The sequence below is a fragment of the Myotis lucifugus genome, unplaced genomic scaffold (assembly GCF_000147115.1).
Source record: "Myotis lucifugus unplaced genomic scaffold, Myoluc2.0 scaffold_610, whole genome shotgun sequence".
In the NCBI taxonomy this organism is placed as follows: Eukaryota; Metazoa; Chordata; class Mammalia; order Chiroptera; family Vespertilionidae; genus Myotis; species Myotis lucifugus.
The window spans coordinates 210,567-232,444 of record NW_005871658.1 but is presented as its reverse complement, the minus strand read 5'-3'; the positions used below and the strand labels follow the sequence as shown (position 1 = coordinate 232,444).

At 44.3% G+C, this 21,878-nt stretch overlaps 1 protein-coding gene and 1 non-coding gene across 2 annotated transcripts in view; both read right to left on the bottom strand.

Moving 5' to 3' along the window:
• Positions 1-21,440, bottom strand: part of RCOR1 (REST corepressor 1) — a 92,107-nt gene extending 70,667 nt beyond the window's left edge. Inside the window, exon 1 of the mRNA XM_023745976.1 lies at positions 21,416-21,440. Coding sequence (XP_023601744.1) covers positions 21,416-21,425 — 10 coding nt within the window. The 5' untranslated portion in view covers positions 21,426-21,440. The remainder of the gene's footprint in view (positions 1-21,415) is intronic.
• LOC111823676 lies at positions 18,080-18,185 on the bottom strand. Its single transcript, XR_002826747.1, has one exon. It is a non-coding gene; the product is annotated as a U6 spliceosomal RNA (small nuclear RNA).
• Positions 21,441-21,878: the final 438 nt, after the last annotated feature.

Sequence of the window (21,878 nt, the reverse complement as noted above, 5' to 3'; positions counted from 1 at the left end):
CTGGCAGGGGAGTTATGGGGGGGGGGGGAAGAGGAACAAATGTAATCTGAACAATAAAGATTTAATTTAAAAAAATTAAAATTAAAAAAAAAATAGTAATGGCAACAGTAATGCAACATTAACTGGAATACAGGGTGACAAATGCCAGAGGATGTATATAGACAGACCTTTACATCTAGGCCAGATTTCTCCCAAAGAAATCTAATCTGTTGCCTAGAGCAGCGGTCGCCAACTGGTGGTCCACGGACCTCTGGTGGTCCATGAGGTCCGAAAGGTTGGCAACCGCTGGCCTAGAGGATATAAGCCAGACTGCAAGAATTCTGGGATGTTCTGAGATTGTCACCATTCAATATGCACACTTACACTTAATCTATGCATCTTCCCATCCTCTCATGCACAGTCCCATCCATCCTTCCCCCTTCAAATCTACTAAGAGAAAACTCTACTAAGAGAAAACATTCTCTGATGGAACAGGAAAGGGGCAGTTGCTAGGTTGTTGAAAGTAAAGGCAGAATCTAAAGATCGAAGGACTTCCTATAGACTTCCGGTCAGCCCTCCACGCCACACCTAAGCCTCGAAGAGGCCTGTCTTCCCCTTCCTGGCCTTCCTGAGGTCCTGCAGCTGCAATCCGCTTGCTTCTGACTGGCATCACTCTATCCTCTGGTTTCAGCTTTCTCGGTTCCTCCATGGTAATTACTATTTTACCTTAACCTATTTTCTCAGTTTCCAAAACATCAGTGACATCTTCAGACTGCTCTACTGTTTATAGTATCCCATTACTCCAGACATCAAAGCCCAATCTTTTCACTTCCCTTCCTATATGGTTTGTTTACATCCTCTCCAATTTAATCTCTTTTCCATTTCTAATGCTCAGTTCAGCCTTCACGATCAAGTTTAGAATACTATAAAATCTTTAAAATGGCCGCCCTGACTCCATTCTCCCACACTCCAATCCCTCCTACAATGTCACAGAATACTTTTCTGCCCATCCTATCTAGCACACACTAAGTGCTCAGCAAATACAACTACCAGTATTACCATCAAGTCATCAGATCAAGAATTTTATAAAGATGATCTCTTAATCCTCATATCAACCTTGTGAGAGAAATATTATCCCCACTTAACAAAGAAAATAATTCAACAATTATCTGTGGAACTGAACTATCTCTCATTTTCCTCTTGCCAAATAACCTCAATAATCCTACCCAGCTCTAAAATCTTATTTTCTACGATTCAAAGGTAAGAAACTGGAGACACTACATACAAAATTTTACTAAACATAGGTTTTCAAGATCACAGACACTTGTTAATATTGGCATTTAACTTAACAAAGGAGTTTATTCCTTCATTTGATTCCTGCATTCCTACTTCTTCCTTCTCTTAGATCAAGACACGGAAAGGACACTGGGCCGAGATACAGTGGGGGCAGGAGTGCAAGAAAAGGGGTAAAAACTAAACACGCCCAAAAGGAATGGAGTCACAATGACATTCATCTGTTTTAGCCACAATCACAAGGGAGGTTCTCGCAAATGATATTCAGAAACATAAGGTTCCCTTGATAAAAATGCAGATCCAACGGTACTCAAATACTATAACTTCTCTACCAAGAAAAGTCTGAGCCACAGCTACACAAGTTCAAAACTAATAAATGAGGACACAGCCATCTTGGTAAAACCAGCCTTCATACTATTGGATACACTATCCCAAACCCATAGGAACTACATTAGATACAGGGGATAAAGCAGAAATAAAACATGGCCCATGCTTTTTTTTTGGAGCATACACTCTAGTTGGCAAGAACATTAAACCTTGTGCAAGTTATTTAACTTCTCTATGTCTCGGTTTCCTTTTCAGTTGCTTCCTGGGGTTGCCCTATAACGCACTGATCACAGTGGCTAACACATAAAAATGCATAAATATTATCTATTACTATTAAATAACTACTCAAATAATTCTTTGAATTATAATCTGACAAGGTAGCCTTTGGTAACTGTGTGACTTGGAGGACACAGTAAGAGACCAATTACATTTCACTCTACGTTTTTGAAATTTAGTTGTTTTATACCAATGATACATTACCTATTAAACATTTTTAATTAAGAAAGTTAGAATTTCACCCTAGCTGGTTTGACTCGGTGGATAGAGCATCGGCCTGCGACTGAAGGGTCCCAGGTTCGATTCCTGGTCAGGGCACATGCCTGGGTTGTGGGCTCAATCCCCAGATCCCCAGTGTGGGGCGTGCAGGAGGCGGCCAATCAATGATTCTCTCTCATCATTGATGTTTCTATCTTTCTCCCCCTCTCCATTCCTCTCTAAAATCAATAAAAATATTTTTTTAAAAAAAAAAAAAAAGAAAGTTAGAATTTCAGAGACAAGTACCTGAATCTCCATGATGCTTCCCTGGCTAAGCCGTCATTCAGAAGCATAGAGAACTCCCGGCAATACCTGTTGCCCCTGGGGAACCTGGCAGGCACTCTCGGGCAGCTCAGGTGTTCCCATCTAGTCCATGCACATTTGAATAATGGCCTTCTAAGCCTAAGAGGCCACGCTTATAGCACACAATCAGTCATGTCAACTAATTCTCTTCTATGTCAAACATTCAGTTAATTAAAACCATGACCAGTCCTTTCCACTATAAAGGGTTTATACAATTTCACAGTTATAATTCCAAACTACTATTTTGTTACCTTCCCCCACAAAAGTAAAACATCCAAACACTTTTTAATGAGAAAATTTACATTCTGAGCTAGATCTGCCTCAGCAACAAGTTATAAAGTCATGTCATCCTACTTATGTTCCCATGGATACAGTCATGAACAGCACAGTGGCACGCTGTAAAAATCAAGAAAATAATCCCAAAAGAATCACATTCAAAACTTGGATAGAGCCCAGCCAGGCGTGGCTCAGTGGCTGAGCATCGACCCAGGAACCAGAAGGTCAGTGGTTCGATTCCTGGTCAGGGCACATGCCTGGGTTGCAGACTCAGTCCCCAGGAGGCAGCCAATTGATGATCCTATCTCATTGATGTTTCCATTTCTCTCTCCCTCTCCCTTCCTCTCTGAAATCAATTTTTAAAAAATTAAAAAAAAAAACTTGGATAGAAAACCATACTGTAAAGGAAAGATCAATGTGTAATAGCTCTTCCTATTAAATCCACCTATAAGTCCCAAATAGCCTTCCATTAGAATCTCCACCCTTAGCCCTGGCTGGATAGCTCAGTTGGTTAGAGCATCATCCTGATACACAAAGATTGTGAGTTCGATCCCTGGTCAGGGCAAATACAAGAATTACTGCATAAATAAGTGGAACAAACTGATATTTCTTTATCTTTCTCTCTCTGTCTCATCAAGAAATTACATTTTTTTAATAAAAAAGAAAAGAATCTCTGCCTTTAAACCTATCCCCACTCAATGTTTCTAAAAACAACTATTAATAAGGCTTCAGTAACAAACTCTGAGTCGGAGTTAATAATGACCCTGGGCTATTTGTATGTGTGCTATTCCCAAAACTGATACACAGTTCTTTCTGATGTAGAAAATTTGTCAAATTGGCTTGAACAGAAGGTAGAAACCCATTCTATATTTTAAATCTGTAATCCAGATAAAGTTAAAAATTTTTATTGGTTTCTTAAACCAACACTTTTTTAATATATATATATATATATATTGATTTTTTACAGAGAGGAAGGGAGAGGGACAGAGAGCTAGAAACATCGATGAGAGAGAAACATCGATCAGCTGCCTCCTGCACACTCCCCACTGGGGATGTGCCTGCAACCGGGTACATGCCCTTGACCAGAATCGAACCTGGGACCCTTGAGTCCACAGGCTGATGCTCTATCCACTGAGCCAAACCAGTCAGGGCAAACCAACACTTTTAAACACTGACATCTGAAGTAAAAGAAGTACATAGCCCAAAGTGTGGGAAAGACAATTATTTTTAATGTGGATATTTATTTCCAGAGTGTAAACACTATAAGAACTATCTTTTAACACTAAATTTTGATACACTGTGACAAGAGAAAATAAAGAAACATCCTCTCATTGTAATTTAAGGGCATTCTTCCTTTGTTCACTTTTTCCTAAATTGTAAAACTTCTAATAGCACAAAATAAGGGCATAAACTATAGAGTAACAATCCCAGAAGTCATAAATAAAATGATAAATCTGTCTACATAAAATTTAAAACTTTTGAAGAGCCAAATAACCCATATATCATCAAAATTAAAACATTTACAAAATTTTCATCAAAGGGCTACTTTAATATACAAAGAGTTGTTATAAATTAATAAGTAAAATAAACAAAGGTCACAAATAGTCCGTATACAGAAAGAAAGAACAATGGTTCATATATGAATAGATGCTTAAGTTCATTAGTTAAAAGGACTGATAATTACTCATAAAATAAGGACACTTTCAAAATCCACATAGAATGAAAAATAACTTCTGCAGAGGTAATTTGGTCATTTTTATCTAAATTTTTATCCAATTCTTCCATTGCTAGGAATCTACTCTACAGAAAAATTAACCCTAGTGGGCAGATGATTATATGCAGAAAGACAATCATGCAGTATTAGTAGTAATACAGAACATCAGAAACAAGAAAATGTCCATCAGTAGGGTAAAATTATGGTTAAATCCATACCAACACTGTATGAAATCACGATGAAGAAATAGAGCTGCCTTTAACTCATCTCTACATATGTATAATATTCTAATAAATATATATAGCGTCAATATTTTCTTTTATCAGGAGACTTTAGAAATAATATATGGGAGAAAACTTTTAAATTTCCATGAGAAAAATTTAAAGAAATGGGACAGGGAAGAAGGACTTAGAAATTAGAAACAACAGAAGCCCATGAAGAAACCAGAGGCTTGACTACAAAGAGTTGTAACTAGTCCTGGCAAGTGTCGCCCCGTGGTTAGAGTGTCAGCCTGCATACCCAAGGGTTGCTGGTTTGATCTCCGGTCAAGGGCACGTACCTGGGATGCAGGCTTTTGTTTTGTTTGTTTGTTTGTTTATTTTCAATGTATTTTTATTGATTTCAGAGAGGAAGGGAAGGGGAGAGAGAGAATGAATCATGGATCAGCTGCCTCCTGTACTCCCCCACCCCCACCCCCACCCCAATCCCTGCCCCACTGGGAATCAAGCCCGACCCAGGCATGTGACCTGATGGGGAACTGAACCGTGACCTCCTGGTTCATAGGTCGATGTTCAACCACTGAGCCACACCAGCCGGGGGGCCTGGGTTGCAAGTTTGAACCCTGTCCTGGGTTGGGGCACATGCAGGAGGCAACCAGTCAATGTTTTTCTCTCTCTCTCTCCTCCTCCCTCCCTCCCACCCACTCTCTTCAAAAATCAATGGCAAAATATTCTTGGTTGAGGATTAACATTAAAAAAAGTGCCATTTGCAACAGCATGGATGGAACTGGAGAGCATTATGCTAAGTGAAATAAGCCAGAGAAAGATAAATACCACATGATCTCACTCATTTGTGGATTATAGAGAACAACATAGACTGATGAACAGGGACAGATCCAAAGACAGAGAAACAGCAATCAGACTATCAATCCCCAGAGGGAAAGTAGGGGAGGGTAGGGGTAAGGGGAAGAGATCAACCAAAGGACTTGTATGCGTGCATATACGCCAAACCAATGGACATGGACAACAGGGGGATGAAAGCATGAGTGGGGGGTGGGGAGGTTGGGGGTTAATTGGGGGGGATGAGGACACACTTGTAATACCTTAACCAATAAAGAAATTAAAGATAAAAAAAAGTAACTGAACAATTTAGAAGGCAAGCGATCTAGCTCTAGCTAGTTTGACTCAGTGGATAGAATGCAGGCCTATGGACTGAAGGGTCCCAGGTTCAATTCCCGTCAAGGGCACATGCCTGGGTTATGGGCTCAATCCCCAGTAGAGGGCGTGCAGGAGGCAGCTGATCAATGATTCTCTCATCATTGATGTTTCCATCTCCCTCCTCTTCCTTTATCTCTGAAATCAATAAAAATATATCCTATATAATAAAAGCCTAATATGCTAAGTGTCCATCTGTTCATTTGACAGCTCGACCAGTCACTATGATGCACAATGACCACCAGGGGACAGATGCTCTGACCAGTAGGTTAGCTTGTTGCTGGGGTCCGGCTGATTGGGACTGAGTGAGACAGCCAGACATGCCCTGGAGCCCTCCTGCAGTCCCTCCCCAGCCCTGATTGTGCACCGGTGGGGTCCCTCGGCCTGGCCTGCACCCTCTCGCAATCTATGACCCCTCGGGGGATGCAGGAGAACTGGTTTTGGCCTGATCCCTGCAGGCCAGGCTGAGGGACCCACAGGTGCACGAATTCATGCACTGGGCCTCTAGTTTTAAAATAAATAAATAAGTAAAAAATAAAAGGCAAGTGATCTTGAGAATACATATGTGTAACATGACCAAGTGTTAATACCTCTAACTGATAAGAAACCATAAAAACCCTATTCAATGGGGAAAGGACATAAAGACATTTCATAACACAACACACGAAATTTTCTACCTCTGTGGAAACAGGAAAAATACTCATTAAATACGGCAACCTTTTGCTTATTAAATTAGCTACCTGTCGAGTGGAAGCTGGAGCATACAGCAAAACAGTGTACAGCACTAAACTGCTGGATAACCTGGACATGCCTTCTGGAAAACAATCTGGCAACAGATCTAAAGATTTTCAAAATGTTCATACATGCCCTACCCGGTGTGGCTCAGTGGATAGTGTCGGCCTGTGGACTAAAGGGTCCCAGGTTCAATTCTGGCCAAGAGCACATGCCCGGGTTTCAGGCTAGACCCCCCCCAGTTGGGGGCGTGCAGGAGGCAGCCAATTAATGATTCATCATTGACGTTTCTATCTCTCTCCCTTCCTCTCTGAAATCAATAAAAATATGTATATTAAAAAAATGTTCATGCATAAGACCCAGTAATTTCCCTTTGGGGACTCTGGAAATAATCCCCAATATAGGAGAGTATTATAAACATGGAAATTCACCTCAAATTACTTATGAGGGGGGAAAAAATTTTTTTTATTGATTTTAGAGAGGGAGAATGAGAGAGGGATAGAAACATCAATGATGAGAGAGAATCATGGATTGACTGCCTCCTGCACACCCCCTACTAGGGATCGAGCCCACAACCCAGGCATGTGCCCTGACCAGGATTCAACTGTGACTTCCTGGTTCATAGGTCGACACTCAACCTCTGAGCCATGCTGGCCGGGCAGAAAAAAAAATTTTAACCAATTTTGCGAATGGTAAGGAGTTGGTATGTCTGTAATCTATTCCATGAATAAGCATCCAATTTAAAAATTTTGAAGACCATGCAGAGAGAAAACGAATATCAGAACAATGCCAGGCACTGTTCTCTGAGTACCTTATGTGTATTAACTCAATAATACTGTTAGAAAACTATTAATGGCATAAAGCAGTGGTTCTTGAGATCGGTTTTTCTTTTAAGTCAGAAGTGATTGACAATTTTATGAAAGCTAATGATCCTGATATTTTCTACAAAAATTCACATACAACATTTTGCACACAACTTCAGAAGGTTCATAAGTCCTAGGTTGAAAAGCCCGACATTCACTATGTTAAAAAATAGGCGTACAAACAATATGAAGGCAATGCAGCCAGATGGAACCCTTTCTCCAGGGAGGTTAAACTTTTGCACTTAGTGGAAGATAAGGAATATGTGGTGCAGTTGGGAAGGACCTTTGTACAAGTTCCCAAAATGGGGGGTGGAGGAGAACCAGGAGAGTTTTAAGTCAGCAAGCCTGAGGTCCAATCCAAGCTTTGATAACTACTGTTTATACCACATATAATACTGGGCAAGTCAGGCTTAGTCCCCTCGTGTGTAAAACGCCAATGTTCTTCACAAGACTGCTATAATCTATAATAATAAATCATAATATGCTAATTAGACTGGACAGCCAAACAACCTTCCAGACATTCTTCCAGATGAAGGCGCAGCGGCAGAGGCCGAGGCAGAGGTGGTTAGGGGCGATCAGGCAGGCAGGTGAGCAGTTAGGGGCGATCAGGCAGGCAAGTAGTTAGGGGGGATCAGGCAGGCAGGCAGGTAGGCCAGCGGTTAGGAGCCAGCGGTCCCGGATCCCTGCAGGATCCAGCCTAAACCAGCAGTTGGACATCCCTGAGGGGTCCAGATTGGGAGAGGGTGCAGGCCGGGGTGAGGGAACCCCCCCACCACCCATGCACGAATTTTGTGTACCGGGTCTCTAGTGAATAGATACAAAAGGAGACCTATAGCCTAGCCCAGTGGTCGGCAAACTGCGGCTCGCGAGCCACATGCGGCTCTTTGGCTCCTTGAGTGTGGCCACGAAGTTTCAATTGCACTGTACGTGCGCGCCCGCACGTGGTATTTTGTGGAAGAGCCACACTCAAGGGGCCGCAGTTTGCCGACCACTACCCTAGCCGGTATGGCACAGTGGATAAAGTGTTGGCCTGCAGACAGAAGGGTCCCCGGTTCAATTCCGCTGAAGGACACATGCCTGGGTTTCAGGCCCAATCCCCAGTAGTGGGCGTGCAGGAGGTAACAGATCAATGATTCTCTCTCATCATTAATGTTTCTATCTCTCTCTCCCTCTCTGAAATCAATAAAAATACATTAAAAACACACACACACAAAAGGTGACCTATACATGAGCCTCTCCCTATGTGATTATTTAATAACTTAAAAAATTAGCATAATCAATGCCAAAGTCATCTTTTTTGTTTGTTTTAATCCTTACTCGAGGATATTTTTCCATTGATCTTTTAGAGAGAATGGAAGAGAGAGGGAAAGACAGAGAGAAACATCAATGTGAGTGAGAGAAACACATCAATTGGTCACCTCCTGCACACGCCCTGACCAGGGCCCAAGCCAGGGAGGAGCCTGCAACCAAGGTACGTGCCCCCCGACCGGAATTGAACCCAGGACCCTTTGGTCTGCAGGCCAACGCTCTATCCACTGAGCCAAATCAGCTAGGGCCAAAATCATCTTAAAAGTAAACAAACTTGCTAACATTTTCCCTGAATCTCAACATATATGAGCCTGTTCAACAAAAGTAGAGAAAGTCCGAGGGAGAAAACCAAGATGCTGGCATAGGTAAACACCAGAAATTGCTGCCTCGCACAACCACTTCAAAAAAAAAAACTAAAAGACAAAACGGACATCATCCAGAACCACAGGAAGGCTGGCTGAGTGGAAATTCTACAACTACAAGGAAAGAGAAAAGCACACTGAGACTCAGAGGAGGTGCGGTGTGGAAGTAAAGTGCAGAGGTACGGAGGCGCACGCGGAAAGGGCTGGCAACTGAGGACTCGGCTGTCTTTTTCAATCAGGAGGGAGACACAAGCTCCCGACGGCTCTGAACGCCAGTTCCGGGCGAGTCTCTGGGGACCCAGACTCATACGGGGAGAAACTGGACTGTCTGGCACCAGGCAGAACTCGAGGGCGGCTTTCTCTCAGAGGCGCTTGCAGCGATTGCCGCGGAACAGTGAGACCCAGGTCCTCTTAGGGAAGGGCTGAGTATCAGCCATAGCTGTTTGCTCTGCCCTGTTGATTCCCTGAGACCCCGCCCCACCCAAGCTGTGCACAGAGGCTTTTGCATATGAATGCCCTGCCACTTTGCAATCTAAAATTACCTAACTAACTGCAGCTGGGTCAGAGAGACCCAGAACATCCAAAAAGAAGGCCCAAGGCCCCACAGCAGCTTGCATTGCTTCACAGCTGGGCCTCATCTAGGCACCTCCAAACCCCAAACAAAGAAAAGGAATCTGCAGATCTCTCCGTAGCCCCTGCTGGGTAGCCTCAGGCAGAGGCTAAATTAGCACCTCCTTAGAGATCCAAGAGCCAGTGTACCCAGTGGTCAGAGTGGGACCATCCAGATTACAACTCCTCAGATCCATAAGGGACACACTCAGGGGGCAGACTCAGTGAGCACCAAAGCCCCACTGATGCAAGTCTTGCCCCAGAAGGGTGTCTTCAGCACAGAAGTTCTCCCACCATAACCACAGCTGATTCTCACAGCCAACTGGCCTGGAGGTCAATTCCTCCCAGTGATACCTACAACAATCAAGGCTTAACTACAACAAGACTGTGCACAAAGCCCACAAAGGAGTGTACCAAGAGTGTCCTCCTCAGGTCATTGGGGAGGCTGAGCCACTGGGCTCTATAGGACACCTAGCACAGAAAGCCACTCTACCAACACAGGGAAGCAGCCAAAATGCGGAGACAAAGAAACAGGTCACAAATGACAGAAATGGAGGAAAGCAAACTACTGGATATAGAGTTCAAAACCACACTTATAAGGTTTTTCAAGAGTTTTCTAGAAACCGCCGATAAATTTAGTGAGACCCTCGAGGATACGAAAAAGGACCAACTAGAAATTAAGCATACACTGACTGAAATAAAAAATATTCTACAGAGACCCAACAGCAGACTAGAGGATCCCAAGAATCAAGTCAAAGATTTGAAATACGAAGAAGCAAAAAACGCCCAACTGGAAAGACAAAAAGAAAAAAGAATCTAAACATACGAAGATAGTGTAAGGAGCCTCTGGGACAGCTTCAAGCGTACCAACATCAGAATTATAGGGGTGCCAGAAGAAGAGAGAGAGCAAGATATTGAAAACCTATTTGAAGAAATAATGACAGAAAACTTCCCCTACCTGGTGAAAGAAATAGACTTACAAATCCAGGAAGCGCAGAGAACCCCAAACAAAAGGAATCCAAAGAGGACCACACCAAGACACATCATAATTAAAATGCCAAGAGCAAAAGACAAGGAGAGAGTCTTAAAAGCAGCAAGAGAAAAACAGTTAATTACCTACAAGGGAGTACCCATAGGACTGTCAGCTGATTTCTCAACAGAAACTATGCAGGCCAGAAGGGAGTGCCAAGAAATATTCAAAATGATGAATAGCAAGAACCTACAACCAAGATTACTTTACCCAGCAAAGCTATCATTCAGAATTGAAGGTCAGATAAAGAGCTTCACAGATAAGAAAAAGCTAAAGGAGTTCATCACCTCCAAACCAGTATTATATGAAATGCTGAAAGGTATCCTTTAAGAAGATAATTTGATGAATAGAATAAACTGGTGAATATAATAGAATCAGGGACATAGAAAGGGAGTGGTCTGACAATTCTCAGGGGGAAGGGGTGTGGGGGGTGCGGGAAGAGACTGGACAAAAATCATACACCTATGGATGAGGACAGTGGCAGGAGTAAGGGCAGAAGGTGGGGTGAGAACTGGGTGGAGGGGAGCTATGGGGGTAAAAAAGAGGAACAACTGTAATAATCTGAACAATAAAGATTTAATTTAAAAAAAAAAAAGTAGAGAAAGTCCAATAGTCATCCTGATTTACCAGGGGGCAATGAAGCCCCTCCCCTTCCCTAGAAGTAGATAAACGGCCATCTATGAAGGTAGCCTTCCTCCCTACAAAGGTAACCAATGTCAGGCTGCTGCTCCACTTAAAATCCTATCCTATGTAATGAAAGGCTAATATGCTAAGTGTCCAGTCGTCCATTCAACCAATCAAAGCGTAATATGCTAATGATATGCTAAGGCCACTCAACCACTTGCTATGACGTGCACTGACCATCAGGGGGCAGACAGTCAACTGGTAGGTTAGCTTGCTGCTGGGGTCCAGCAGATCAGGCCTAGGAAAGACAGGCCAGACACACCCTGGAGCCCTCCTGCTGTCCCTCCCCAGCTGGCCAACCTCCCCCGTCCCTCCCCAGCCCCGATCGTGCACCGGTGGGGTCCCTCAGCCTGGCCTGCGCCTTCTTGAAATCTGGAACCCCTTGGGGGATGTCGGAGAGCCGGTTTCAGTCCAATCCCGCAGGCCAGGCCGAGGGACTGTAGTGTAATATAAAGCACCTGTGGCGGTGTCAGACCTGTGCGGAATGTTTGGTCTATACTCCCTGAGATCACTCTGCCCCTGGGTGACAGAGCATGGGCTGCAGCAGACCACACTCACACTAGCAACTTGTTCAGCCCCAGAGAGCTCGCAGCGATTCAAACCTGCAGACACTTGGTGTAGAGAGCTGTTTTGTTTTCACTCTAGTCAGGATTAATCAAGAGGCTAGTACACTGCATTCAAGCCAAGAATTTTCACTGACACCTCCCCTCACCAACCGGGCAAGATAGAGCCCTGCAACAGGCAGCCCCTCCACGGCACCTCATCGCCCCCTTGAAAAGCTTGTGGGGGACCCATGGGCCTTCGTCCTGGTGCCTGAAGCACAATCACGTGCAGTACACGTATGAGGGAGACAGCTGGAGGCACCTCACATCAAAATGGGATCTTCAGGGTCATGGCTCAGAAATCCACCTTTCCTTCGGTAGAAAAGCAGCATGCGTGACTTTAGTTTTCCTTTCTTAATGTTTATTGTTGAAAGGGTTACATATGTCCCCTCCTTCCCCCGCCTGACCTCTTCTAGCCCACCCCCACCGTTTTCTTTTACAGTCAATTTTTCAAGATTTAATATTCTACTGAGAACAAATTCCACTTTGGATTACAAACTAACTTTCCTTCGAAGTATAGAGTAAAAAACACTTTACCCCATAAAGTGTTCTGGATCCCACCTGGTCCAGATCCCACCTGCTGTGACAGCCGTTACAGCTCTGCGCCTGCCTGCGGGGACCGTGCCTGCTTTCCACAGGCTGAAGGGAACTTGCGAGCTGGAGGCACCTTTGAACTGCAGAATGGAGCTGCCTCTTAGGAGATTAGGCTCCGAGTTACCATCGAGTAGGTGAAAATGGCACAGATTCCAAATCAACCTAGAAAAGCACCTCAGGAAAACTGCCCACTGGAGACCAACAACAAATTCATCTCATAGGCTCAAAGCCAGTTTTCCTCCACTGTTCAGTAACCCCTCCCGAGCTGTCGAGCACTCAGAGTTGTTGGGTTGTGTACAGAAGTCATGTTCAATTTAAAACCTGGGAACAATGCTTAACACAGTCATATTTTCACACTGGGAATCAGAGTAACACCCATCTCTCGCTTCCTCCAGGGCACAAGTATGAGAGTGATGACCATGACCCTCTGTCTAGCTTAGTCCTGGGGAGCTCCAGTGTACCCCTGTCAACCCGGCATAATGTTTAATAGGCCCCTGTTCCCTCTTAAAAGTAGCCTGGACTAGCCTACTACCAATGAACTCACTCCCACGCCCTGTAGGCAACTCGCAACAAATCTGGGCTGGGCTGTGACTCATGTTAACCAAGGAAATGTCAGAGTGATAATGTGCCAGTTCTGGGCCTACACTGTGAAAGGACTAGCAATTCTGCTTCCTCCTGCTTGGAATGCTTGCTTTGGGGAGCCCTGAGCCACTGTGTGAGGAATCTAACTCCCCAATGGAGACCGCTCCCACCGGAAAGAGACTAGGCCCTGAGACTACAGGGGGAGAAATAGGCCCAGCTGCCCCAGCATCTCAGCGCAGCCCCCAGATGACACCGCCAGACCACAGCCAATGACGCTCACAGAAAGCCCAGCAGAATGGCTCTCCAGCTGAACAAGAAACATGGAATAACAGTTGTCATTTTAAGACATGAAACCCAAGTGCTTTGCTACACTTTCCTCTGTGAGAGGAAGGGCTCCTGTAACTTCATGGGAGAGTTCAGAGGTGGTGGGGTTGGTGGAGAACTTGAGTCACAAAGGGCAAGTCCTCTGCAGTGGCCATCCCCATACTCTAATCTTCTGTACAAAGAACGGGCCTCCATCCGACGCAGGCACCTACCAGGTCTGACCTAAGAAGACATGCGGAGGCTACCGCTGAGCAAGGCTTGTGGTTTAGTTATTTTTGCACTGATTTTATTTATTTATTCCTCACTTTGAGAGGTTGCTTTGTATTGAGGATATGCTAGGCAGCCGCTCTAAGTATTTAACACTATTATATGGAGTTAAACAGCCTGCCCAAAACTCCTAAGTTCCTGCATGACACAAACAGATGACCTCTCTATATCTAGGTGGCATATCATGTAAAAATAGTCAAGAGTATATAGGATCTAGATCAAGTTATTCCAAGTTGGGTTCTGCCACTTACCAACTGAGACCTCAGGCAAGTTGTTTAAGCTCTCTAAATCTCAGTTTCACAGTCTGTACAATGGGGATGATGCCTCTTGTGTTGTAGGATTGTTATGAGGATTAAATAAGATCATCTTTGTAAAGCTCTTCAGCACCGAGCTGGTATGTACACACACACACACACACACACACACACACACACACACACGGAGCCAGAAGGAAAGGAGGTGAGGTGGCTGACAAGGCGCCTTCAGAACTATAAAACGCCTATCTATAAAAAACATATAACAGGCATCTGTAAGCCAATAAAGGTATTCACTATGAGAGTTGCAGGCTAGAAACCTATAGTTTATAAACTCCATGGGAAGAGTTCCTGTCCATGTTTTTAAACAATCAGAAAGTTGTTACTGAGAGACACATTGTCACCAGGCACTATTCTGGAAGCTGGGGTATAAAAGGCAACAAAATTAAAAGCCCTCACCTCACAGAGCTTACCTTCTAGCTGGAGAAGTTAAACAAGATCAATAAGGAAGCATGTTGGCTAATGATAAGAGTGAGTGAGGAAAAAAATGAAGTGAGGAAGGGAACAGGAAACACCAGGGATGCAGCTGAAACTTTTAGATAGATTGACCCTAAAAATCCTCACTGCGCATGTGACATTTCACCGCCAAGGAAGAGCAGACAGACCATGAGCCCGTGTAAGGGGAGAGGAGCAAACAACAAGCACTGCAGGCACAAGAAAAGGACATCTCCCTGGTCAAGACCAGCAAGCAGATCCCTGTGACAGGAGTGGAAAAGGAGAGGGTGGCTGGAGCTGAGGTCAGGGGTCACAGGGACCAGATCTTGCTGGAACTAAATGCATTTTGTTCGAGATGTCAAGGAAGACAGGGCTTTGTGATGGTATGAGTCACATGACCAAGTCACACAGCATGACAGTGTGCCGAGATCCTGGTCAAATATCCTGAGTGCTTCTGTGCGGATGTTTCTGGGTGAGATTAACATTTGAATTGGGAGACGGAGTAAAATAAATTGCCCCCCATCATGTGGGTGGCCCCCATCCAATCGGCTGGAACAGGGGACCTTCTAGTCCTCGGGCCTTTGGCCATGGACTAGCATCACACCATCACCTCTTGGCACCTCCAGCTTACTGCCTGCACGTCTTGGGACTGCTCAGCCTCCAGTCACATGAGCCAAACCTCCTATAATATGTGCACATGTATGTGTGTGTTATGTGTATATGCTACCAGTTCTGTTTCCCTGGAGAACTGTCTAGCCAGTTCTCAGGAGGAGTGACTTACTGGGTCTCTTGGGGTAAATAGGTCGAGTAAGGTGAGGCCTTCCAGCTGACCATTGGTTTAGCAATATGGAGGTCACTGGTGACCTTATGAAAGATTCCGGAGAAGCAGGGGGCAAAGCCTGAGGGGCATGTGTTCGAGAGAGAAAAGAAACAGAAAGCAGGATATAGACAGTTACCAAGAGGGTTTTTTAACACAAGGGAGAAATAACAGCCTATTTATATGCTGTTGAGAATACAACAGAGAAGAAAAGCTCAATGAGACAAATAAAGGGTGAAAGAGTGATATCTTCGAGTAGACAGAAGGCAACAGGGTCTAATGCGCATGCAGAGTTGGCCTCAGCTGGAAGCATAAACAGCTACAGGAGGTCAGGCAGAGGATTAGGCACAGAAGTGGAAGGGGCGCGGAGGTGGGGAGGGGGCGTGGATGGCAGCGGGAGCCTGTGGAAGTTTCCTCCCAACTGTTGCCATGTCCCCCAGTGAAATAAAGGATGTGAAGAGAAGAATTGAAGGTTTAAAGTGAGATATTTAAATGCTGTCAAGGCGAATAAGTGCAGCAGTGAAACAATGTGGTAGATGGGCCGCCTGACTTTGGTGATCACCACTTTACAGTCAGCATGGTTTCTCCAGCCACAGTCAGCTGTACACATGCCAGTCGAGGCAAAGACTAAGCAAAGGCTGGATTAACAGGCTGTAACAGATGCAGTCCATGCACCTCCCCCAAATCCACTCAACTTGCCTGCTGCTCTGCTGCCCAGCTGGAGCAGCCCCCCAAGGCCTAGCAAAAGCTCGCAAGCCCGCATGATCATAAGCCCAGCCCACCACATGTGCCTCCTCTCCTGTGCCACCAGCTGTCTCTGCCTCCCCCAGGGGAGAAGGCTGGGCTCTGGTGGCCTTCCTTGTGCCCACTATGGCAGAAGCCACAGCAGCTCCAATGCTCAAATTCAGCTGCTTCTCCAGCAGCTGCCTAGAGAGGCCAAGTGACAAACCCCAAAGAACAGAATAGTTAAGACTCTGTGGGCACCTTTGACCATTAAGCGACAGGAAGTGGGAAGGAACCAACAAATTTATCAGCTGTCCTCCTCACATACCTACCCCCGGGAGTGTCCTGGAATTCTTATATGCTGCTAGTAGGAATGTACAATTTGGGAGTTTGCAGCTTCTTAAAAAATTAAGCATACAACTACTATATGATTCCATTCCTGAGTATTTACTCAAGAGAAAAGGAAATGTATGGTCACGCAAAGATTGTACAGAGATATTCATAGCAGCTTTATTTGTTGTAACCAGACAATAGAAATAACCCTAATATCCAACAAGAGGTAAATGAATAAAAAAAATTCTGGTGTACCATACATTGTAACACTCTGCTCAGCAACAAAAAGGGAAAATCAATTGATACATGTACAGTGAAGGGAGTCTCAAAATAACTATACTAAATAAAAGAAGCCAGACAAGTAGTACATAATTTAAGATTCTATTTATATAAAGCTCTAGAGACAACGCAAACTAATCTATAGCGAGAGGAAGCAGATAGATCAATGGCTGCTTGGGAGGAGCATGTAGGAGGAATTACAAAAGGACACGAGAAAACTTTTGGGAGTGATGGATATATTCAGTATTTTATAGTGATAATTTCACAGGTGTCAAAACTAATCTTCTATAACAATAAAAGTGTAATATGCTAATTAGACCGGACGTCCTTCCTGACGACCTTCCGGACAAAGCCGGGGCTATGAGGGAAGCCTGGGTCCCGGGTGCCTGCTGGCGGCCAGAGAGAAGCTGGTGCCGGCAGCTTGGGGAAGGAAGGCCTACTCTTGCACAAATTTCATGCATTGGGCCTCTAGTCAAACTATAAACTTTAAATATGACAGTCTATTGAATGTCAATTATACCTCAACAAAGCTTTTTTTTAATGCAACATATGAATCATGTTTGAATCCTGATCTAAACAAACCAACTGTTTAAAAATAGCAGACTGGAGCCGGGCCAGCATAGTTCAGTGGTTAAGCATCAACCTATGAACCGGGAGGTCACATTCGATACCGGTCGGGGCACATGCCCAGTTTGGGGGCTCGTTCCTGAGTAGGGGGTGTGACAGAGGCAGCCAATCCATGATTCTCTCTCATCACTGATGTTTCTCTCTCCCTCTCCCTTCCTCTCTCTGACATCAATATAAATATATTTAAGACATTTTTTTAAATTAAAAAAAAGTTGACTGGAGATTTAATTACACTAGGGCAGTGGTCGGCAAACGGTGGCTCACAAGCCACATGCGGCTCTTTGGCCCCTTGAGTGTGGCTCTTCCACAAAATACCACGTGCAGGTGCACACATACAGTGCGATTGAAACTTCGTGGCCCATGCGCAGAAGTCGGTTTCGGCCTGGGCGAGTCTATTTTGAAGAAGTGGCGTTAGAAGAAGTGGGGGGTGGGCATATAGAGAGGATGAACGAAAGGAGATAGACGAAACAAGTACACAAGACGAGTATGGGTGGGAGAGTTGGAAGGGGTCGACCTCAGCGAACGTACCTCAATCAGATTGAGGACGTTTTTAGCAAAGGCCAGCTTAGGAGTACCCTAATTAAGTTATTAACAATGTACCTACCTATATAGTTTAAGTTTAAAAAATTTGGCTCTCAAAAGAAATTTCAATGGTTGTACTGTTGATATTTGGCTCTGTTGACTAATGAGTTTGCTGACCACTGCACTAGGGGATAAATATTAACTTTATTTATTTATTTTATGGAGCGCTTCACGAATATGCGTGTCATCCTTGCCAGGGGCCATGCTAATCTTCTCTGCACCATTCCAATTTTAATGTACGTGCTGCTAAAGCGAGCACAATATTAATTTTATTTAACTGTGATGTTTGTGCTTAGATTTTTTGTTAATGTTCATTTTTATATAAGACTTTATTTTTTAGAGCAATTTCAGGTTTACAGCAAAATCGAGGAAGGCAGAAAGATTTCCCATATATCCTCTGCCCCCAGACATAGACAGTATCACTCATTACCAACACCCCTCACCAGAATGCAACATTTCTCACAAATGAGGAACCTACATTGATACATCATAATCACACAAAGCCTACAGAATACCGTAGCATTCACTTTTGGTGTTGTACATGCTATGGGTTTGGACAAATAAATAATGCCACGTATCCCATCACTATAGCATCCATCCATCACACAGAGTATTTTCATTGCCCTGAAATTCCTCTGTGCTCCACCCATACATCCCTTCCTCCTACTCTAAACCCTGGCAACCACTGATCTTTTCACTGCCCACATAGCTTTGCCTTTTTCAGAATGTTATAGAGCTGGAATCATACAGTATGTAGCTAGATTGTTAAGTCGTATACTTAGAGATGGATAGGTAGGTATCAAGATAATCTTCATCGAGAAGGTAACATCTGAGCAAAGATTTGAAAGAAGTGAAGGAGATAGTCAGAAAAGTAATGCAAGACCAGGCCTGCAGGGGAGGACAGTTGCGGGGGACCAGCCCTGCAAGGCTGGCAGGGGAGGGCAGTTAGGGGCGACCAGGCCGGCAGGGGAGGGCAGTTGGGAGGGTGACCGGGCCAGCAGGGGAGGGCAGTTGGGTGTGACCGGGCCGGCAGGGGAGGGCAGTTGGAGGAGACCGGGCCAGCAGGGGAGGGCAGTTGGGGGTGATCAGGCCAGCAGGGAGGGCAGTAAGGCATCGATCAGGCTGGCAGGGGAGTGGTTAGGGGGTGATCAGGCTGGCAGGCAAAAGCAGTTAGGGGCAATCAGGCAGGCAAGCGGTTGGGAGCCAGCAGTCCCGGATTGTGAGAGGGATGTTCGACTGCCAGTTTAGGCCCAATCCCCCAAGGGGTCCCAGATTGGAGAGGGTGCATGAGTTTTGTGCACTGGGCCTCTAGTATCCTATAACAGGAAAATCTGTGTTCTTAAAACACCAGCAGTATATGCAGTCCACCATTTCCTCACATGAGTTCCTAAAAACACGTACAAAACTGGAATATGTTGCCTGGCCAACATGGCTCAGGGATTGAGCGTCTACCTATGAACCAGGAGGCTGAGGTTCGATTCCAGGTCAGGGCACATGCCCAGGTGGGGGGGGGGGGGGGGCGGACAGTCAATGCTTCTCTCTCCTCACTGATGTTTTTGTTCCTCTCTCCCTCTCCCTTTCTCTCTCTGAAATCAATACTATTTTTTTAAAAAAACAAGGCAACAGACATGTATTAAGGGTAATTATGTTCCCGAAAAGCTAAAAACTGTAAACCAATTACATCGCGTCTTGCTTTCCCAGGGTATAGTTCCAATTTCATACACGTTCTTAAACTGCTGGTTTTTCCCCCTTCACAATTAAACAGTCAACCAACAAATGTGTCCAACAGAGGTAGAAACAGCATGCTCTTAGAATGTTGAATTAATTACTGTTAGCTCCGTCTCAACTGCATTAAAGTCTGTAGAACCTACACTTCACTTTGCCACTGCCACTTGCTCTTAATAAGGCAGAAAAGTGTCATTTTAAAATTTTTTACATCAATAAGACTCTTACTTTAAAAATTATCTAGAAACTCAACAGGCAAGACTAAATAAAAGCTCAGCTATTCTAGTTTATACCTGCTTCAGCAGGGTAAGGGGCCTGCATCCCCACCCCTAACCTCTCAGCTCTGCTGACAGTGGTGTGCAAAAAACGGCAACGCCATGGAAACTGACCTGTTGCTAAGCAAGCAGAACACCAAGCAAGGCTCAAAACCATAGTGCACCAGTTGATATATAAAACTCTGATTCAGTTTAGAGCATCAATATATGGCATATAAAAAGCGCCAGATGTTCAAAAGTAAAAAGGCATCTAGCTGAAAATGACTAGAAAATAACAGAAATTTCTATAAGAAATACTTCAACAGGAAATACATACACATTCAAACACACAAATACTCATTTTACTACACTGCAGCAAGATGGAGGTTCAAGGCAGTCCAAGAATGAGACATTTCTATTAAATTACACTTTTCGCAGAAGTACATTAATTAGAAGTAATAATTTTTAAATAATTTACTTTTTAAAGAATAGTTAATTAATTTTTTAAATACTATCCTCCTTTGGAAAATTCTAGGCTAAAATTATCAGATTTCAATGAGTGGGGTAGATCAGACTGAGCACTGCATCACAAATACTGAAATGATCAGTGGCTATATAAAAACATAAAATGTGCCCTAGCCGGTTTGGCTCAGTGGATAGTGTCGGCCTGTGAACTGAAAGGTCCCAGGTTCGATTCAGGTCAAGGGCACATGCCCGGGTTATGGATCCACAGTGGGGGGCTTGTAGGAGGCAGCCGGTAAATGATTCTCTCTCATCATTGATGTTTCTATCTCTCTCTCCCTCTTCCTTCCTCTCTGAAATCAATACAAATATATTTAAAAAAAACAAAACACACAAAATGTGAGCCTTGGCTGGAGTGGTTCAGTGGTTAGAGCATCAGCCCAAGAACCGAAGGATGGAGAATTCGATTACAGATCAAGGGCACGAACCTGGGTTGCAGGCTCGATCCCCAGCCCCAAGTGGTGCGCATGAGGGAGGCAACCAGTCAATGTGTCTCTCCCCTTCTCTCTTCTTCTCTCTTTCCCCCTCCACCCCCCTCACTTCCACTCCCTCTCAAAAAAAGGAAAAAATATTCTCGAGTGAGAATTAACAACAAAAAAAGCTTGGGACCTGGCTGGCTCAGTTGGCTGAGTGTCATCCCATATACGAAAGGTTGCTGGTTCAATTACCGGGCAGGGCACATACCCGGGTTACAGGTTCAGTCCTGATGGGGCATGGGAGGCAGTCAATCGATGTTTCTCTCTCACATCTATGTTTCTTTCTCTGCCTTCCTCTCTCTCTAAAATCAATAAAAACATATCCTCAGGTGAGGATAAAAAACCAAAAAACTTAAAAACATAAAACTTGGTATTCTAGTTTCAAAAAGCATTATTATTCTATTTACAGAATGTTCCCATGAACATACAACCCACATTTAAGAAACCTAAAAGACATAACAACTTCAAGGAAAAAACAAATAGGTTAGAGGTAACATAAATACCTATCACACCTACATGCATTCTGAAGGCTCTGACCACCTCACCGACTTCCTCTACTCTTTACCCTCCACAGCATTTACACTTGTGAATCTCTTGTTCATATAATTCTTTTTTGTCATCTGCTTCTCAGAGGATACAAACGAACGATCACAGGAATAACATCAATCACCTTCAAAGCACGAAGGAGAGAGTGAAGGAATCAGCTTCAGCTGCACCTGAAGCAAATACAGTGGGGCCTTAACTTACGAGTGTCCCGACTAATGAGTTTTTCGAGATAGGAGCCCTCTCTGCGCCGATTTTTTGCTTTGAGTTGCGAGCTAAAATTCGGGTTACGAGCCAGCTTTAGATACCCCACCGCTAGTTGGCGCAGCGAACGCCACAACATCAGCCCAGCATCACGTGTCTCACTCGTTCACTTTTTTATTTGACATACGAGTAATTTGAGTTACAAGCTCCGTCACGGAACGAATTAAA